This window comes from Vipera berus (genome assembly GCF_964194415.1).
Source record: "Vipera berus genome assembly, chromosome: 1".
NCBI classification, from domain to species: Eukaryota; Metazoa; Chordata; class Lepidosauria; order Squamata; family Viperidae; genus Vipera; species Vipera berus.
In genome coordinates this window covers 189,644,965-189,665,825 of record NC_138202.1, presented here as the reverse complement: position 1 = coordinate 189,665,825, position 20,861 = coordinate 189,644,965, and the positions used below count along the sequence as shown (strand labels likewise).

The 20,861-nt window shown below is 39.5% G+C and overlaps 1 protein-coding gene across 8 annotated transcripts in view; it reads right to left on the bottom strand.

Moving 5' to 3' along the window:
- Positions 1 to 19,567, bottom strand: part of PCBP3 (poly(rC) binding protein 3) — a gene marked incomplete at its 5' end in the record, with an annotated part of 62,846 nt that extends 43,279 nt beyond the window's left edge. For all 8 annotated transcript variants that reach the window (XM_081312782.1, XM_081312783.1, XM_081312786.1 and 5 more), the window contains 3 exons: positions 14,007 to 14,039; positions 16,523 to 16,546; positions 19,499 to 19,567. In XM_081312782.1, the coding sequence (XP_081168908.1) occupies positions 14,007 to 14,039; positions 16,523 to 16,546; positions 19,499 to 19,567 (126 nt within the window). The remainder of the gene's footprint in view (positions 1 to 14,006; positions 14,040 to 16,522; positions 16,547 to 19,498) is intronic.
- Between the last annotated feature and the right edge of the window lie 1,294 nt (positions 19,568 to 20,861).

Sequence of the window (20,861 nt, the reverse complement as noted above, 5' to 3'; positions counted from 1 at the left end):
TTATTCCTTGTTTGGAAACCATCAGATTTTAATTTTTTAACTTTTTAAAGTTTGGTGGGAATGGACATCTAATGGAAAAAATGAGAACTACATTTAACCTTGCTTTTTAAAAAATGACTGGAGCTCTAAAACTTGGCTAGATGCCCAGACACAGCTTACAGTTTAAACTTTTTGGTGTCTTTGGAATTTATAGTCCTGAAGATTGTGGCTGGAAAAGAGAAGACTCTTTTTGGATTGTCCTTTTTTATAGGATGGATTACAATTATAAATAAAAATTGTTTTTGAAGTCATCTGACTTCCTTGGATTGCAAATACAGCTTGACCTGAAATTTTTACAAGCTGTTTTGATAGAGTGAATAACAAGAAACTTCTTCTAACAGAACACTTTGGATTACAAATTTTGGTATATATTTTTTATTTTTTCTCTTTTGTTCTTTTTATTACTAATTATTTTTTATTATTTACCTCTCCTATTTGTTAGGAGCCTATTGGATTACAATTCTGATTTACTTGGTAGATTACAAAACATGATTAAAAGATAAAGATGAGTTTCCGCAATCTATATAAAGTTGGAAAAAAGGAACTTCTGCTCCCTCTTCTGCTTCTGTAAGTCCATTTTATCAGAGATCAATTGATACAATGCTCCAGCAAGAAAAGGCTAATGACTTCCAAAAGGAAACTCAAGCGATGTTACAAGCAATTCAAGAGGCAATTGCTACTCACATGGTGGCTACAATGAGAAACCGTGAGGAGATGAAAAGTGATCTTGATAAAATGAATCAAAAAATTAATAACATGGACTCTTAGTTTGAAAAGATAAATATTGAAGATAAATCAACTGAGGTGGACCAGAAATTAGAAGTCTTAAAAGATTAAAACATATAAATTGAGAACTAGAAGACATCATCATCATCATCATCATCATCATGTTGGAAGGAACCCCCTGCTCAGGCAGGAAACCCTATATCATTTTGGACAAATGGCTGTCCAGTCTTTTCTTAAAAACTTCCAGTGTTGGAGCATTTACAGCTTCTGGAGGCAGGTTGTTCCACTGGTTAATTGTTCTGTCAGGAAGTTTTTTCTTAGTTCTAGGTTGCTTCTCTCCTTGATTAGTTTCCATCCATTGCTTCTTGTGCTGCCCTCAGATGCTTTGGAAAATAGCTTGACTCTCTCTTCTTTGTGGCAGCTCCTGAGATATTGGAACACTACTATCATGTTCCCCCTCATCCTTCTCTTCATTAAACTAGACATACCCAGCAGCCGTTCCTTATATGTTTTAGCCTCCAGTCCCCTAATCATCTTTGTTGCCCTTCTCTGTACTCTTTCTAGAGTCTCAACATCTTTTTTACATTGTGGTGACCAAAACTGGATGCAGTATCCCAAGTGTGGCCTTACCAAGGCATTGTAAAGTGGTATTAATACTTCACGTGATCTTGATTCTATCCCTCTGTTAATGCAGCCTAGCACTGTGCTGGCTTTTTTGGCAGCTGCAACACCCTGCTGGCTCATATTTAAGTGATAGCTGGGATGGAGATGGAAAGAGTCTCATATATTTTAAGATTTCAAAATATAATGGAAGATAAGGAAGAGGATCTCCTAGACCTGATAATGGAATTATTGGCAGACGCATTAGGAATTGGGAAACAGGAAATAGAAGGAGAATTAGATCAGATATGTCCAGTCAACTCAAACAATGCCAGAAGAAATAAAGTCCACAGGGAAGTACATGTTAGATTTCTCAAAAGGTCTATAAGAGATGAGATTCTGAGAAGAGTAAGAGATGAACCTTTGAAATGCAAAAAAAGAAAGAAAGAAAGAAAAAGAAATTGTAATTCTCAAACAAATCCCGAGGAGAATAAGAGAATCCCGAAGAGAACACCAGTTTCTAACTAGGAAATTAACTGAAAAAGGAGTGAATTTCAGATGGCTGATTCCAGAAGGGATTTTAATCTAATGGGATATGAAAAGATATAGATTGGATATGCCACCTAAAGCAATGGAATTCTACGACAACCACAGAGCATTTCTGGAAAGAGGTGATTCTGAATCTGGTACAAAGAGAGAAACAAAGAAACAAGAAGAAATGACAGTAGAAGGAGCAGTCAAACCAAGAGAGGAGGAAGAAATTAAAAACACATACACAGAAGAAGGAGCAAGACCAAGAGATCAGAGACAGATAAGATTCACTAGAACATTAAGACCTAAATATAATTGAAAGAGATGTAGAAGGAGAGTGGGATTTTGTCAATGAATATAAATGGACTAAATTCTCCCTCAAAAAGGAAAAAATTCTTTACACGACTACAAAAATTAAAAATGGATATAATTTTCCTCCAAGAAATACATATTGAGAGAACACTATAAGTTGTTAGAACAATTGAAAATTGGTAAACTTCACTTTGCATTAGCACTTCAAAAGAAAAGAGGAATAGCTCTATACATTAAAGAAACGATGAACCCTAAACAAATTTATGCGGATGAAGAGGGGAGAATATTAATGGTGGAAATAATGATGGATCAAAAACAGATACTGATGGTAGCAATATATGCATCAAATGATAAACAATTTTACCAAAAATTACATAAAAATATTAGAATTGAACTATCAAAATCTCTGTATAATGAGAGATTTTAATGCAACGACAGATGGAACTTTGGACTATAAAAGTGCTAAATAAGGGAGGAAAGGAGGAAATATATTACCTAAAGCATTTTTAAAAATGACAGAAGAACTCTGTATCCAAGATATATGGAGAGAAAAAAATCCAAAGAAATTACAATATACATTTTACTCAAATAGACATAAATCATGGTCTAGAATTGATATAATATGGACATCTTTGGAACTTAATACAATGATAGAAGAAATTGAGATAGAAACTAATGTTTGGGCAGATCATAACCCAATAAAAATGACTTGGAGAGGAACTAACAAAAAATTAAGATAGTCCTTGAATAAATCTATACTGAAAGAAAAAGAATTTATACAACTAGAGACAAAGGAAATGGATTTTTTCCCCAAAATAAACAAGAAAGAAGAAACATTGCTTCAAAATGTGTGGGGTATGGGTAAAGCATATTTCAGAGAGTTGGCTATAACCTATACAAATCTTCAAATAGTTAAAAAAGTTAAATACTTGGGACTTTATATAACAGCAAGATGTGTAACAATAAAAGAAGATAATGACGTAAGATTGCTAAAACAAGTAAAATTGGATCTGGAAAAGTGGAAAAACTTACAACTTTCAATGCTGGGGAGAATAGCAACAGTGAAAATGAATATCTTACAAAAAATACTCTTTCTATTTCAAACAATTCCTGTAAGAGTGGAAAAGCCTTTTTTGATGAACCAAATAAAACAATACTGAAATTTATCTGTCAAGGAAATAAAGCTAGAATTAGACTGAAAATGCTACAAGAAGCGAAAGAAAGTGGAGGATTTGGACTGCTGGACTGGATGTTATGCTACCAAGCAACTATTTTAACATGGCTTAAAGAATGGATAATGCTTAGAGACAAAAGACCTAGAGGGGCATAATCTACAAATTGGTTGGCATGAGTTTCTGTGGTATGGGAAGAATAAAATACATAGATATTTTCAAAAACACTTTATAAGAAATGCACTTCTTTTAGAATGGGAAAAAATAAAAGCAAAAATTTATATCAAGATACCTGGATGGCTTTCAATAATGGAAGCTTTTGCTTACCCAAATTTAATTAATTATGACAAAGTTGTGACCTATAAAGATATCTTGGACAATGAAGGAAAATTGAAAGACAGACAAGATTTACAAGAACAAGGTATTGATCTATCATGGTGGCCATACTTGCAAATCCAAACAAGATATGAAAAACATGTTAAAACAATGGGATTTTATAAAGAACAGACAGAATTTGATCAGATACTGTTAAAAACAGATGAAAAGTTGATTAAGAAACTCTATAAATATCTGTTAAGCTTAAAGATGGAGGAAGAACAAGTAAAAAAATGATAATATGGGCAAAGAACTTTGGACATAATATAGAATTAGAAAACTGGCAAAAGTTATAGGAAAGAAATGTTAAATTAACTAAAGTAGTAGCATAAGCTTCTAAGCCGCACTGAGTCTTCGGAGAAGGGCGGGATATAAATGGAATTAAAATAAATAAATAAATAAAATAAATATAAAGAAAACTTACATAAAATGTTTTACAGATGGCATATGACACCAGTGAGATTAGCAAAAATGTTTAAAAATACTTCAAACAAGTATTGGAAATGCAAACAAAGACCAGGTACTTATTACCATATCTGGTGGACATGCCCTAAACTAAAAAGATTTTGATTAAAAATACACTTATGGTTGGAGAAAATGAGTAAAAAACAAATAGACGTTAAGCCAGAATTATTTTTGTTAGGAATAATAGGAGCAAATTATGAAAGACTGTATATATTTAATTCTACACGTACTAACTGCAGCAAGAACTGTATTTGCCCAACATTGGAAAAATGAAAATTTACCAACTGAAGAAGAATTAATTAAGAAAATTTTAGAGTGTGCAGAAATGGATAGATTGACTTTAAAGATAAAAGAGAGAATAGATTCAGTGTATTTTAGAACATAGGATAATTTTTATCAATGGCTAGAAAAACGAGTTAGAGAGAAAGGAATGTGATAGGTAATTTTGAATATATATTAGCAAGACCATCGAGCAATTAATTAACATTTTGTTTATGATAATTAACTATTACTCATTGTTTTTTTAAACACATGAACCCAGACATTATGCTGTTTGCTAAATATTGAGAATGTTATTTGAAAAAACCCTAACCTCAACCCCAACCCCAAACCTAACCGTAACCCTAATCCAAATCCCAACCCCAATCCCAATCCCAATCCCAGCCCCACCTTATTCCTAATCCTATAAAAATTAATGTAGCAGAGCTGGGGTGAGAATGGGGTTGGCTGAGAGCTTTTTGCAGGAGCCCTGCCAATCCAGTAGGAAAATGAGGAGCTCCAGCAGCTGCTGTTGGGCTGGCAGCAGGGCGGGGCATAGCTCTGAGGAGGAGGAGGAGGAGGAAGCCGACAGAGAAAAAAAGAAGGAAGGTGGCGAGTTTGGGATGCCTGGAGTTGGTTCGGTGAAGAATTAGCCAGGCAAAGAGAGAGAGTAAGAGAGTGCAGCTTCATGTCTTTTTCCTTTGTTTTTTAGTTGCGGGCAAGCTGGACGGAAAGAGAGAGAGAGAGAGAGAAAGAGAGAAAGAGAGAGAGAGAGGGTGGGGGGAGGTGATGCCTTTTACTGGTTTTTCGTTGTGGGCAAGCTGGATGGAGAGAGAGAGAGAGAGAGAGAGAGGTGGGGGGAGGTGAAGCTTTTTACTGTTTTTTCATTGCGGGCAAGTTGGATGGATAGAGAGAGGGAGGGGGGAAGGTGAAGCCTTTTACTATTTTTTTTTCATTGTGGGCAAGCTGGACGAAGGGAAATAGAGAGGGTAGGTCAGGGAAGTTTTATTTTTCCCCTCTGCTGGAGCAAGCTGGGTAGAGGAAGAGTGAGGGAAGAGTTTGACCGGGTTGAATGTATCTGTTTAGTGGGGAAAAGTTAGAGGGAGAAGGAGGGGGAACTACAGAGGGTAGGTCAGGGAAGTTTTACTTGTTTCCTTTCGCTGGAGCAAGCTGGAAGAGGCAAAGGGGGCAGAGAAGGGGAGGATTACATGGAGTGAGGGCAGAGAGAGATGAAGAGAGTGGAGAAGGAAGGTCCCTGCAAGTTCCAGAGAGAGATTGACCACCTTCACACCATGCAAGCTGCTGTTACCAGGGGTTGACTACCATTGTTGTACGCAAGCTGCTGTTATCAGGGATGGACTACCATTGACTTATGCAGGCTGCTGTTACCAGGACTGATTACCATTGTCGTATACAAGCTGCTGCTACCAGGGACAGACCACCATTGACTTATGCAGGCTGCTGTTATCAGGACTGATTACCATCATTGTATACAACTTGCTGTTACCAGGGATAGACTACCATCACCCCTTGTAAACTGTGACTGCCTGAGATCGACCATCATTATTCCACATGAGCTACCGCCAAGAGAGATAGACCAGCGTTGCCTCATGTGAGTGTCTGCTGACCGTGACTGAGCATCACTGCACTAGGTGCCTCTGTTAATCAGAGGTGCCAAAGTGAGAGACTCCTTGAACCGGCAACCAGGTCAAGAGAAGGCTGGGGGGGGGGAAACTTTAGTGGTCCCTACAGGGGATGGTGCTACACATGGGGGCTCGTCCGGGATTTCTTCTCTGGCCTTTTCTCTTTCGGGGGGGGGGGGAGGAACGGATAGCCTCACGTAGGGATAGGAATCAAGTGAGCAAAATGGACTCCACCACAGTTACTAAGTGGTGTGAGGACCAGAATAGTGAGGTAAAGTCAAGTATAGTAATTGATGTCCCTGTTGATATTTGGCCAGAAGAGCGAATTCTACAGACATCGAGGACCCTTGTCCCTGATCAGAGGGTATATGTAGTGGACACAAGGTTGGATTGGACCTTTTCCCATTTTTATGTGCTGTTGGAGTGGAAGAAAAGTGTTCCGGAGTGTTTTCAGGTTGAGAGTCTTCAATTGACTGAGGATACTAGGGCAAGCATGATATTCCCGACAGTTTGGGCCACACTTTTGGCTAAACCATTTGGCCAAAAAAAGGAGACACATGCTTCGTTTACTGTAGGGACACCTGAGGCAGGGTCTGTGCAGGCTGGGGGAAGCATGACCTCCATACAAAACTTGACTGGCAGCTATTGCATGGGGACTGGGTATAGGAAACTGGAGCAGGCAATACAAGCAGTTGAAGAGTGGGATATACCAGATGCTCAAAAGAAGCAGAGGGTCAGAGAAAGTTTAAAGGGCCCTGCTGCGGAAACTATCAGAAGTCTAGTGTTGAGCCGAGGGCATTTTACTGTGCGTAACTATCTGTTCTGTACCAGCCTGCTACCGGCCCTGCAGAAAAGGCAGGGACAACCCCTTTTACAAGAAGGCAAGAGGCTGGAATTACGCCTGCCAAATTTATTGCTACAAAAACAAATAGAACAAGACACAAACCAAGAAACAGGATCTTTTCAAGCGGTTGCCTTCAGCAAACCAGCCCTCCCACACATTTCCCCTTAAATACAGTTCAGGGCGTGGCTTCTCTCTGCCTCCTTCCAAGGAGCCCCATTGCCTTCCTCTGTTTACTCCTGATTGACTGCCTCCTGCGTTGGGCGTCCTTGAACAGGGCCAGCTGTGGGTCATCTTCATCCACGCTGTCAGGCTCACACAGCTGGGTCTGCGTCGTGACCAGATGAGAGGGGCCTGGCTGAGGACTCTCATCAAGCTCTTCAACACCCCCCCTCCTCCTCCTCCTCTGAGTCATCCGACCCAACTGCCGAACCCACAGGCTGACCCTGAATCACAACACTATCTCTCTCTATTGCATGATGAAATTGGAACTGCCAAAACAGTTTCTAGCTTACTATTTCGCTTTAAGCATATGTATCAAAAGGGAAGCAAAAAGCTGTCTGAGTATATAAGACGGCTGAACAAATTTTTATACTAGGTTGTGGAAAGGTGGGGGGCTGGATCTAATTCAGGTGTAGCAAGTCCAGATGGGTTGGACATGACTTCGCAGCTAACAATAACAACAAGCCCAGATGGAGCAACTTTCCCAGGGTGCTTTAGCCTCGGATCCAGTCTGGAATCAAACAAAGTCTGAAGCTAAAGGGAATATCTGGGGGAATCATGAGCTCATAAGGAGAGTTAGGGTGACAGAAGTGGTAGAGGAGGCCAAAGATGCTACAGCCGATTTATCATCGGGATGGCCCCCAGGCATGGGAGTGAGGAAGGGTGAAGAGGATGATGATCGGCTGACAACTATGCTCAGATATCAAACTTAACTAGGATGGTGGCCTCGTGGATGGCAATGGGTGGTCTGCCTCCAAATGGAGGCCGGGCTGGACCAGCCAGTGGGGGATGGGCCATTCCACCTCAACTGACAATCCGGCAATGTCAGTGATTTGTTACAACTGTAGGGATGTAGGACATTATAGGAGTACTTGTACAAAACCGTACAGAAGATCAGGGAATTCAGTTCAGTTGGGAAACTATTAAGGGCCCCAGTGCGGGAGCCAAATGGGTGCCCAGCAATATCAGCTAGCTCCAATCAAAGGGGTGATCAAGGGCAGGTTTGGGTGCCAACCCCTGGGAGTGGACCTCCCTCAAAGCTCCCATCAGCGATAGGGGTGATGGGAGCATCACCTTCAGCAAGAGACTCCCATATCTTAGAACCCTCTGAAGTCAGAGTGATAGGGCCCCAGCAACAGTCTTTGAGGACTCATGTATGGACCATTGAACCAGATGCTGTGTCTCTCACTGCCAGAATTCCTAAACAGCTGGTGGGCCCCTCCCTGATAGTGCCAGTACAAGTGGAAAATATTTATACAAGGGCCCTCTTGGATTTGGGTGCACAAGTGGCATTATTATATCGGGATTTATATGATAGGCACCTAAGACATATACCCATATAGAAGTTGGGCAATTTGAAGATTTGGGGTATTGGAACCCAGAGGTTCCCATATGATGGGCACTTGCCCATCCAGCTAACATTTGGACCCTCTGTTACTGGGTATACAGAGACTTTTGACACCTTGGCCTTTGTGTGTGCCCCCCCCCAGGAGCTAGTCAGGGCTCATTGATTGTGGGGATGAATACCAACTTAGTTTGGCATTTGCTCACCCTGATTGTCCCAGTAGGGAACGACTCAGTTATAGGGGATGTTCATCCCACACTGCAGATAGCACACCAACATTTGATGTAGGAGCAACAGGCCCCAGCAGAGGGGGTGGGGTGATTGTGGAAATTAGATCAAGCGAAGAGGATACTACCACCAGGGGAGGTGCTGTGCTTGCGCGCCTCTGTTAGATTAGACTGGGAACAGCTGGGCCCTTACCTCATCCTTGAATCCAATCCTAGAATGCAGAATGCCAGAGTGGAGGTAATTCCAGTGGTGGTCTCTACAAAGGCCCTATGGCAGGCCAGAGGATGGATTGCAGTTGGAGTCTGGAATATTACAAACCTCCCTGTGAGGTTGAGAGATCGGATGTTGTTGGGGCAGGTGAGCCCAGCCACCCCAATTGTGCCTCCTGATACTAGGGAAAAGACTGAGGGTAAGGTTTTAACAGATCAGTTCTATCCTAAGAACATGCAGCTTTCCCAAGAGTGGCGAGAGAGGGCTAGAGACCAGCTTTGGAGGTGGCAACACCTGTTGTCAAAAGATGAGTTTGATGTGGGCTGTTCTAGGAGTTCTCAACATGTAATCCATTTGCAGGAAGATAAGCCCTTTTGAGAGAGATCCCGGCGGATTTTCTTGAGTGACTTAGATGATCTTAGAGATATTTAGTGGACTTGAAGAGGACTGGGATCATCAGAGAATCTCAAAGTCCTTATGCCTCCCCCATAGTGGTGGTCTGGAAGAAGAATGGATTCTTGAGAATTTGTATAGACTATCGCACTCTTAATCAGAAGACCATTCCAGATCAGTACACAACCCCTTGAATAGAGGATGCTTTGCAGTGTTTATCAGGGGCAAAGTGGTTTAGTATGCTGGATTTAAGGAGTGGCTATCATCAGATTCCCACGCATCCAGAAGACAGAGAGAAAACTGCTTTCATCTGTCCCTTGGGGTTTTATGAATTCAATTGAATGCCTCAAGGATTATCAGGGGCCCTGGCAACCTTTCAGAGGCTTATGGAGCAGACGGTGGGGGAGATGAACTTGATAGAGGTGTTAGTCTACCTAGTTGATATTATTGTCTTTGGTGAGACTCTTGAACAGCATGAGGAACGTTTGAAGAAGGTATTGACAAGGGTCCATGAGAAAGGGTTGAAGCTATCATTGGAGAAATGTCAATTTTACCAACCATCTGTTACATATTTGGGTCATGTTGTTTCTGCAGAAGGGTTATCTTCAGCTGCCAAGCTGCTGTTACCAGGGATGGAGTACCATCGACATATGCAGGCTGCTTTTTCAAGGACTGATTACCATCATCGTATACAAGTTGCTGTTACCAGGGACTGACTACCATTGCCCCCTGTAAGCTGTGACTGCCTGAGATCGACCATCATTATTCCACATGAGCTACCACCAAGAGAAATCGACCATCATCGCCTCGTGTGAATGTCTCCAACCATGACTGAGCATCACCGCACTAGGTGCCTCTGTTAATCAGAGGTGCCAAAGTGAGAGACCCCTTGGACCGGCAGCCAAGAGAAGGCCAGAGGGCCCCCAGACTTTAGCACCACACTAATATCTATATATCTATATCTATCTATCTCTCTGTCTCTGTCTCTATATCTATATCTATACCTATACCTATATCTATCTATCTCTATCTCTAACTCTAACTCTATCTCTATCTCCATCTTTCTATCTCTATCTCTGTCTATCTATCTACTGTATCTATCTATCTATCATCTATCTATCTATCTATCATCTATCTATCTATCTATCTATCTATCGATCGATCGATCGATCGATCGATAGATAGATATAAAAGAAAATATAGTATACTCAGACTTCAGTAAGACATTTGATAAAGTAGACCATACATATTTTGGAAAAATCTGGGCTAGACAATCCCATTTCCAAATGGATTCATAGTTAAATGAACAACCATAGCCAAAGGCAATCCTTAATGGATCTATGTCCACATGGAGGGTGGTATGCAATGGGGCACCTCAGATTCTGTCATGAGCCTGTACTATTCAACACCTGATAAATGACTTAGATGAAGGAATAGAAGGGATGCCCATAAAATTTTCAGATAACACAAAGCTAGGGGGGAGGATTGTTAATACTTCTGAATACAGGCTTAAAATTCAAAAGGATCTTGATAAACAGAACATTCTGCCCTATCCATTGAAATGTTGTTTTATGTTGAGAAATGTAAGGTTCTGCACTTAAACTAAATACATGCACAAGTACAAGACAGATGATACTTGGTCTAACAATAGTACTTGCCAGAAAGGTCTGGGGGTTATGGTAGACCACAGAGAAAGGGTGTGCCAGTAATGTGCTGCAGACACCAAAAATGCAAATGCAGTATCAAGATGGTATCAAAATTGTATCAAGATGGTAGACAGTCATAGTATTGCTCTATGCTGCACTGGTCAGACCACACCTTTAATACTGTATCCAGTTCTGGTAGCCTCAATACAATCAGGATGTTGAGGAACTGGAAAGAGTGCAGAACAACAAAAATAGTGAGGGACTAAATCCCATGAAGAAAGATTAAAATGATCCTATAAAGAGTGGTCTATATTTAGCTTAAAGAAGAGAAAACTAAGGGGAGACATGATAGCAGTAATCTAATACATAAAGGGATGTCACTGGGAAGAGACAGTAAATTTATTCTCCCTGGCATCTGAGGAAAAGGTAAGAATCAGTAAGTGGAAATGTTACCCTGCGAGATCCAAACCTGAACTAAGACAAAATTTCCTGACTATGGATCCAAAAAAATATTAATAAAATAAAAATGGAATAGTGTGTCTCCTGAAGTTGTAGATTTTATTATTTTATTTTATTTTAATCCCATTTATATCCTGCCCTTCTCTGAAGACTCAGGGCGGCTTACAATTTAAGCACAAACCAATGTGCTTAGCATATACATTCTATGTATATGCCTGCTTATTAGGGCTTTCCCCCCCAAAGCGGCATTATTACAAAGTCAGCTTATTGCCCCCAACAGTCTGGGTCCTCTATCACTGGAGGTTTTCAAGGAAAAAAAACCTGGACAGCCATTTGTCCAAAATGAAATGAGGAATCATAGAATCTTAGGGCTCGAAGGGACCTTGGAGGTCTTCTAGACCAACTTCCTTCCCAAGGCAGGACAAATGGTTGTCCAATCTTTTCTTTAAAACCTCCAGCGACGGAGCCCCACAACTCCAGGAAGCAAGCTATTACATTGATTGATCAGTCTCACTGTCATACAGAAGTTCCTCCTTATTTCCAGGTTGAATCTCCCTTTGACAAGCTTCCACCCATTGCTTCTTGTCCTGTCCTAGGGGCTGAAGAGAATAGATCAATGCCTTCTTCCCTGTGATAGCCCTTCAGGTAATGGAAGACTAGTATCATATCTCCCCTGAGCCTTGTCTTCATTAGGCTAAACATTAGGCTAGTTCCCTTATCATTTAGCCTCCAGATCTCTTATCATCTTTGTTGCTCTTCTCTGCACTCTTTCTAGGGGCTCAGCATCTTTTTTGTATTGTGGTGACAAGAACTGGATGCTGTATTCAAAGTGTGATTTTACCTGTGCAGTATAGAGTGGTTCTATCACTTCTCGTGATTTTAATGCTATCTCTCAGTTGATATAGTCTAGATCTGTGTTGGCTTTTGGCAGCTGCAGCACACTACTGGCTTATACTTAAGTGGTGAGCAACTAGGGCATTTAGATTCCTCTCACAGTTACTAACATTCAGCCAAATACCTCCTATTCTATACCTGTACATTTGGTTTTTAGGATTTGGTTTTATGATTTTAAGATAATCTATACCTATGCATTTGGTTTTAAGATTCCTGTACTTGGCAGATGATTGGACTAGAACACGGGTCGGCAACCCGCAGCTTCGAACGGGCAGTGGTGCGCGTGCACCTCTCCAAATGGAGAGTGGCACCGCCCGTTTGGAGAGGTGCGTGTGCACCTCTCCGAATGGGCGGAGGTGCGTGTGCACCTCCCCAAACCTTTGGAGAGGTGCGCGCGCACTGCCGCGCGAACGGGCAGTGGCGCCGCTCTTTGAGAAAGCTGCCGCGGCACGTTTGCAGGCTGCCGAAAGTGTCAGCTCTGCAGACGGGCCGCGGCAGCTTTCCCAACAAGCGGCGCCGCTGCCCATTCCGAGAGGTGCGCGCGCACCTCTCCGAACGACCGTAGGTGCGTGTGCACCTCCCCAAACCTTTGGAGAGGTGCGCGCGTACCTCTGCGCGAACGGGCAGCGGCGCCGCTCTTTGAGAAAGCTGCCGCGGCACGTTTGCAGGCTGCTGAAAGTGGCAGCTCTGCAGACGGGCCACGGCAGCTTTCCCAACAAGCGGCGCCACTGCCCATTCCAAGAGGTGCGCGCGCACCTCTCCGAACGAGCATAGGTGCGCGCGCACCTCCCCAAACCTTTGGAGAGGTGTGCGCGCACCTCCGCGCGAACGGGCAGCGGCGCCGCTCTTTGGGAAAGCTGTCGCGGCACGTTTGCAGGCTGCCGAAGGCGGTAGCTCTGCAAATGGGCCGTCGCCGTCGCGCAACCGGGAACCGGTTCCATCACACATAAAAAAAATGGCAACCGCGTGCGTCCGCGCATGTGCAAGAAAAACCATTTTTCGCATGCGCAAAACATTTTTTTCGCATGCGCATGCATGGATCCACGCACGCGGCTCCCACTTTTTTTATGTGTGATGGAACCGGTTCCCAGTGGCTCTTTTCCTTTTTCAGGTTGCCGACCCCTGGACTAGAAGACCTATATACAGCAGATTCTTAGAAAACATATAGATTTCATATTTTGTATTGGTTATGAGTTATGAGTTATTTTCATATAGGAATTATTAGAACAGCTTTTAGAACAAACCAGACACTCAAAAGATATGATAACTGTTCCGGTCCAGCACAATAACTATAAACCACACAGGTTCTAACTCAAGTTGCAGCCAAACAACATTTAATTAGCCTTAGATTACAACTTCTTTTGACCTATGAAAAGAACTCTGTTCAGGCATTTAGAAATTCAGATTTGATCAACTTCTTAATATCTATGTAGGAAAAATTACAGAGCAGGGATCCAGGTTTTCTCTAGTAGTTCAAAATGTTTATGTGTACTTTTGTCATAGGGAAGCTAATCTACTTTCAATGCTAAAGAATGTGACTAATGAACACCACCACCCCTCTCTATTTTTATGTTACCTGTAAATTGCTGCTACTGGAACTGTTACATTTATTCCTATGTTATTTTATAGAATGGTAATGTTGCTCACCTCCTCACGCATCTTTTTTACTGTCTCTCCTTTCTGCAACAACAATATGAAAAGAAACAGTTGTAAGAACAAACTAAAATGTCATAATAATATACAGATTATTATCTTTTGCATGGTATCCAGGTAATACTGTTAAGCACTGCCCAATCAGTAAACTTGTATTATGGAGGCAAGGTAGAGTGTTGAGAAATTAGACTGAATATGAAAATCTTGAAACTCATAATACTGAATATGCACAATTTGTAATCTATTATGATATATGATTCGGAATTCAAAATCTATATGATTAAAGGAATGTAAAACTTGTATATAATTATAGAGATGGAATAGTGAGCATTTCAATGAAAATGAATATTAAGTTCAACCTGAACTTTATCTTTAGAGAGAACTAATTTAAAGTATTTTAATCATTGATTTGATCACTACAGTCATAATTGCTAAAATGAGTATCTTCTTTTGTCCAAAATTCTGGAAATTGAATGAAGAATTTGATTTTTTTCCCCATCCACAGTAGCAATGTTGCAAAGCTCAACAATTTTGGAAATGAATTCATTGTAGAATGGAACAAATCTTTAAAGTCATAATCCTGTTTCAATCTGAAATATTTTTATTAGACTTCACCAAGCCACACTTTCCTTCAAAATACATAGAATTGGCGTTATACATGGTAATAGTCGCATTATATGCTTTTTATTGCAAAATAAATCTCCAACTCATTGGAAGAATGGTTAAACTGTGGGAATATTCTTTGATATTTTGAATTAAGTTCATATCTAAAAAGTAAACCTTATGCACATTTCAATCTTATTTGGAAACTATTTCTGGAATACAGTTCTGTAAATGGAATTGTGCCACATCCTGCAAGAGGGTTTAGAGTTGTTATTTCAATCCAACATACAGTTTACAGATTATTTACAGAGTTCTTTCAATGTGTTTCTTTTCTCTTATTGACTTGTGTTAAACAAATATTTTTACAATTCAAAAGAGACATGTTTTGACTAGAAATTGAGTATGAAATGTCTTAGAGTACTCTAAGTTGTTAATTGTGTATTACAGCATATTAGCCAAATGACATTTTAGAACTCCTGGTTATTCAAGAGTTTTTGATTATCCGCCATCCATATTTTATTGCTTATACTGCATTTTTTCCATTGCTATATTTTCTATTGTTCTTGTTTTTGCATATTATTCAGTTAGTGATGATTGAAGCCATACAAAGTAGGTTTTAGTTCAGAAAAATAAGCATCAATTTTATCTGTTTTATTGTGGACCCAAATGCAATCTCTTTTACTTTAATGAGGAGATATGTATATAAAATTTACCTGAAATAACCTTTAGTAAAATCTCTTTCCCTCTCTCCAACTATATAATCTCCTGTGGTGTAATATTAATAAATCAGTATATGAATATTTGAAGACCATTTCATCGTTAAGATAAATATATAATTCTTATTTGCATGATACTCTGAAACTATACCTTTTAATGACTATATATATATATATGTATATATATATATATATATATATATATATATATATATATATATATATATATATATATATATATAATATAAATATATATATATAAATATATATATATATATATATATATATATATATATATATATATATATATATATATATATATATATATATATATATATATATATATATATATATATATATATTGTTTGACAGTAAAAGGATATTATCTTTATTAAATTAGCTGCATCTCAGAATCCATTATATTTGTTGTGAAATACAATGACTTTTATTTTCAATGAAAATAAATATTAATTATATTTTGTTCTGGGATCCTTCTAACTGGTGACAGACCAGGAACAATAACAGATTGATTGATGCAAAACCTGACTTATATCAAAGGAAATTGAGCAACCAAAGTATTTTCAAACATTGGTTAATTAGTGTGAATATTTAACTGGTGTAAATGTTATATTCAATTGAACCTGATTCCTAGGGACCTCATGGACATACCTATTTAGTTTACTTGGAGAGTGTGTTAGGAAAATTTCCTTGATAGAAGTATTTCCTCAAAATGTTTTCAAATCAATTTCCTATATGCAATTATTCGTATTGTTCCAGGCTTTTCTACAATTATTGACCCTTTGTTTATTATAGATATGCTCTCAGCATTTCATAAGATCCAGTCTGAGCATCTGCCTTTTCCTCCCACATTTCATCTAAGTGAATGCAGATGTTGCTTGATCAGTCTCTATTGCCTCCTGCTATTAATAAGAAACTGGATTGGCAATTAGCTCAGTGGAGAAAGCTGAAGTTTACATTTAGGGAAAAGGGAGATGGCTAAATACATAGGTTTCTATTTTACCACTTATAGCTCTCATGCTCTAATTATACAGCTCTTATTCTCTCAAGAACTAGCTAGGAAGGAAGAAGAGAAGGCAAAATCTCAAGCCTCCTGCTGATCGCCTCCCACATGCATAGCTCTGCCCACAGAGAACATGTATGAGCATTCAAATGTACAGTACATCACATTACCTTCCCAATGATGCTTCCAACTTCCTGTTGGAAAGAAAATGACAAGAAAGTAAGAATGCAAAAACTTTAATTACCAGTAAATGTTATTTATTTTGCTCGTGGTAATTATTAATTTCCAGTCTCAATTGCATGGGTACTCAGTGAAAAATAAACAATTTCTTTATTAGCAAGAATATAAATGCAATGAAGAATCCCACATTGGTAGGGTTCCAAAGATTTTAGGATGGCCAGTGTTCCCCTGCCCTGATAGTCTCTCTTGGACAGCTAGTTCTTGCTGTTGTGACTGCATAGCCATATTTGGAATTACTGTAAATGAAAAGTTATTACTGTATATTAATGTTGGCTAAGTAAAACCTAAAATGAAAACTACATTGGATATTAAAAGAGAACCTCTGCCAGCCTTTGACATCAATTAAGTGCTACTTACGTCAGTAGTTATTTGTTATTCTTTTATGACACATTCCCTCCCCACCTCTACTACAACAAGGTTTACATATCTGTACTTTGTTAGTAGATAAGGAGAAAAAGAAGTTTACCATGTAGCTTTCTCCCTCTCCCATTCAAGCCAAACACTATCAAAAATTGAACAGCCAGGTCAAAACAACAACTCCAACCTTAACAACAACCCTTTCCAGAATTTATCACACTGGGTTCACACCATTGCCTCTATTTACAGTAAAATATGATGCATGCATTAACATGTTTGTGGCAAACAGGAATGTTAATGAACCCACTATGTCCCAGTTTGGCAATCTGAGTTTCATGGACTTGCTTTCGGTCTCCTAATATTTGGCATCCCACTTTTTGAAAGCTTTTAATAAGAAAAAAAGAAACGGGAAGCAAAACACTAGCTTCTAGTATCATTTTAATTTCCCCTGGGGTTCCTGTTTAATACAAAGGATTATCCATATTGAAGAATGGTGATCAGAGCAGTGTTTATACAGAGGAACGTAGATGTGTTGGCAGTCCGTCCAAACGTATTTTGATGCTTTATCTCTTGCGTGATATTACTGTATTTAGAAATCTTGCCTGCCTGGAGGGAGAAAAACAGAAGAACTGCCAGGAACAAAAGGCTTTTACTCCTTTTGTCTGGTATCTTCATGCATAATTGAAGAGAGCTGGCTGCATATCTCCATCTCCTTTCCTTGGAGAAGTTCCTGCAAGAAGTACCAAAGCCATACTTGCTTTTTCAAATAATTGCTTATTTATTTATTTAACTCATCTCATAGCAGTGATTCTGGGTAGCATACAATGCCTAACCCAAACAATCCAGAAGAACTATTTCTTTGCCAACCAGAGTCACTTATTTGAGATGGACAGTCATAGAAATTGAATAAATTAATAAATAAATCCAATTAAAAATGTTTGCGGTTGCACAAATCATGGTATTCACAGGGGAAAAAAACAAATTAAACAATTGGCTGGCAGAATTTGCTCCACCTCCAAGCCCAAATGCTTGGGAGAACAGCCAGATCTTTAAACCCTTAGAAAAGGCTAAATGAAATCATCCTTGGAAATAAATACAAAATGGTGAACTAGCCAATCTAACTCCCAAAATAACCCAGTCATAAAACCTATTTTTTCCATTTTAAATTCATAGCCTCAGTGATTCTCTTTTGTTCCTCGTTAGTTGTTCACATAATCAAGTCCTTGTGATCCTACTTAATATAATCTGTTGCTTAAACTCCCATTTTCAGAATCAGAACCTTTATGTTTTCCTTGATTCAACTGCAGGTCAAAGAAAGACCCAAAACAATGGTTTCAGATCAATGGTTTGAATAGATATATACAATTTTTATAATTTTTGAGATAATGTTACATAAAATCTCATGCTAGTTGTAACAACTGGTTGTCTAACCAATATTTTAGGACTTCCAGAACTTTCAATAAAACAATAAATCTCAGTCAGGGCTTTAAGTAAGAGAGTACTTTCATAAACCCCCCAGAAGACATCAACTCTTTTTAACTCTGTTAACAGCAACCTAGTTTTGCATTTCTCTGTTTCAGTCTACTCTTATTGTATTGCATATGTCAGTTTCCCCCCCCCCCCCAGACTTATTGGGACATATGTCTGGAAACTGGCTACAATCCATCTCAGTGAAGATCTTACAGAGATAAGTTACTCTGCTTTGTTTCTATGCCTTAACTTGCTGACTTAATGTGTCCCTTCTTTAAAGGGATAGATTCACTTTGATTAGTCACTTCAGTGTGAGAATGGGGGCTTTGGTACATGTAAAAGTTTAGGGCTTCAAAGATAGGGGCATCAGTTTATACTCAGGGAAATATTCTCCGTATATGAAGACAAGAGGTTTTGAGAAAATGAGAGAATATAAACATTCAGAATCAATTTCTTGCACTTATATGTTGAACATTTTTGTTAACAGTTAATGCTAAGTGTTTTTACATGATTTATTACTTATTTCATCTTATTTCACTAGTTCATTACTAACTTTAGTACAGATAGTATTCAAACACTATAATGCTTCTTCTCCCTCTCTGTGTCCAATACTGGGTATAATCTGAACATCATTCCTGGTGAAGACTATTAATAATTTGTCCCAAATGACAGTTATTACAAACTTATGCACATTTTAAAGAATGTGAGCATATTGTTATGTGGGTCTCAACAGTACAGTATAAAAATTATGAATTTCACCTGCAGAAACCTAAATCAATCAAGAATAAAGGAAAATGTTTTCTGAAACATCAAATTGGGATCTATCCAATTTACAATCTGTGCATCTCCCACAGGATACAATTTAAGGGCTGTTCTGAGGGTTCTAGGGCCATATCTGTAAATTTGCTTCCCAATGAAAGAATATTCCACATTTAGGAATCATGCATCACATGTGTTTTTCAGGGAATAAAAGTATGGCATACATGTACAGTTTTTGGATTTACATATAAACAAAGTCAGCCTTCATTACTATGCTTCAATTAGAAGTAATGACATGAAAACACTTCAGTACTGCTCACCTTTCCATGCATCAATAATCTGATGGTGAGAGTCACATTCAGACCACCTTCAGAGACTTTAGATTCCATATTCTTGGAATATTGGATGAAGTAGAAAGTTTGGAGACTCAAAGAAATAAAGATATATCTCCACAGGAGATCGCCTGCCAGTGAAAAAACAAATGCTCTTTTTGTAGGATAAACTTCTAATAAAAAATAAATAAAATAAACATTTGCTGTCACTTGGCACATTAGCTGCAGCTTCAAGTCTAAGGGTGAGGATAAAGTTCTATTCAGCAATCTAAACACAATGCTGTCATCATGTGAACTTCAATTAGGCTCTCTTTATTCAGCAATTGCATCAATAAACCTCAACACAGAGCCCACTTGGGCCTCTACTTTGATACATACATACATACATACATACATACATACATACATCATATATAGTATAGTATAGTATAGTATAGTATAGTATAGTATAGTATAGTATAGTATAGTATAGTATAGTATAGTATAGTATAGTATAGTATAGTATAGTATAGTATAGTATAGTGTGTGTGTATCTTATTTGTATCTTAGGGTCTCCTGACAACTAGTTTCTATAGTTTTATTTTATTTATTTATTTATTCACATTTATATACCGCCCTATTCCCTGAGGACTCAGGGCGGTTTACAGGAAATTAAAAAATCCACCATACAAAAGTTAAAAAACCAAATTAAAAAATATTAAATTGACCCTGTATACTTAAAACCCCAATTAAAATTTCTCCTCAGCCTGGGCCCGAGAGCTCAAAGAGCCAGGTCTTCAGGCCCCGGCGGAATGATCGGAGGTCGGGGGCAGTCCTCAGCTCCACCGGCAGCTGGTTCCAGAGGGCAGGCGCTCCCACTGAGAAGGCCCTATCCCTGGGTGTCACCCGCCGGCAATCTCTCACCGGCGGCACCCTGAGCAGACCCTCCCTGTGGGAGCGCACTGGGCGAAGGGCGTTTGATGCCGGCAGCAGGTGTTCCCTCAAATAACCCGGACCCAGGCCATGTAGGGCTTTATAGGTAATAACCAGCACCTTGAATTTCACCCGGAGGGCAACCGGAAGCCAATGCAGCTCACGGAGTAGAGGTGTTACATGGGAGTATCGGGAGACCCCCATTACAACTCGCGCGGCCGCATTCTGCACCAGTTGAAGCCTCCGAGTGGTCTTCAAGGGCAGCCCCATGTAGAGAGCGTTACAGTAGTCCAGACGGGAGGTAACAAGCGCATGAGTAACTGTGCGTAGGGCGTCTCGGTCCAGATAGGGACGCAACTGGCGCACCAGGCGAACCTGTGCAAAAGCCCCCCTGGTCACGGCTCCTATGTGGTCTTCAAAATTGAGCCGTGAGTCCAGG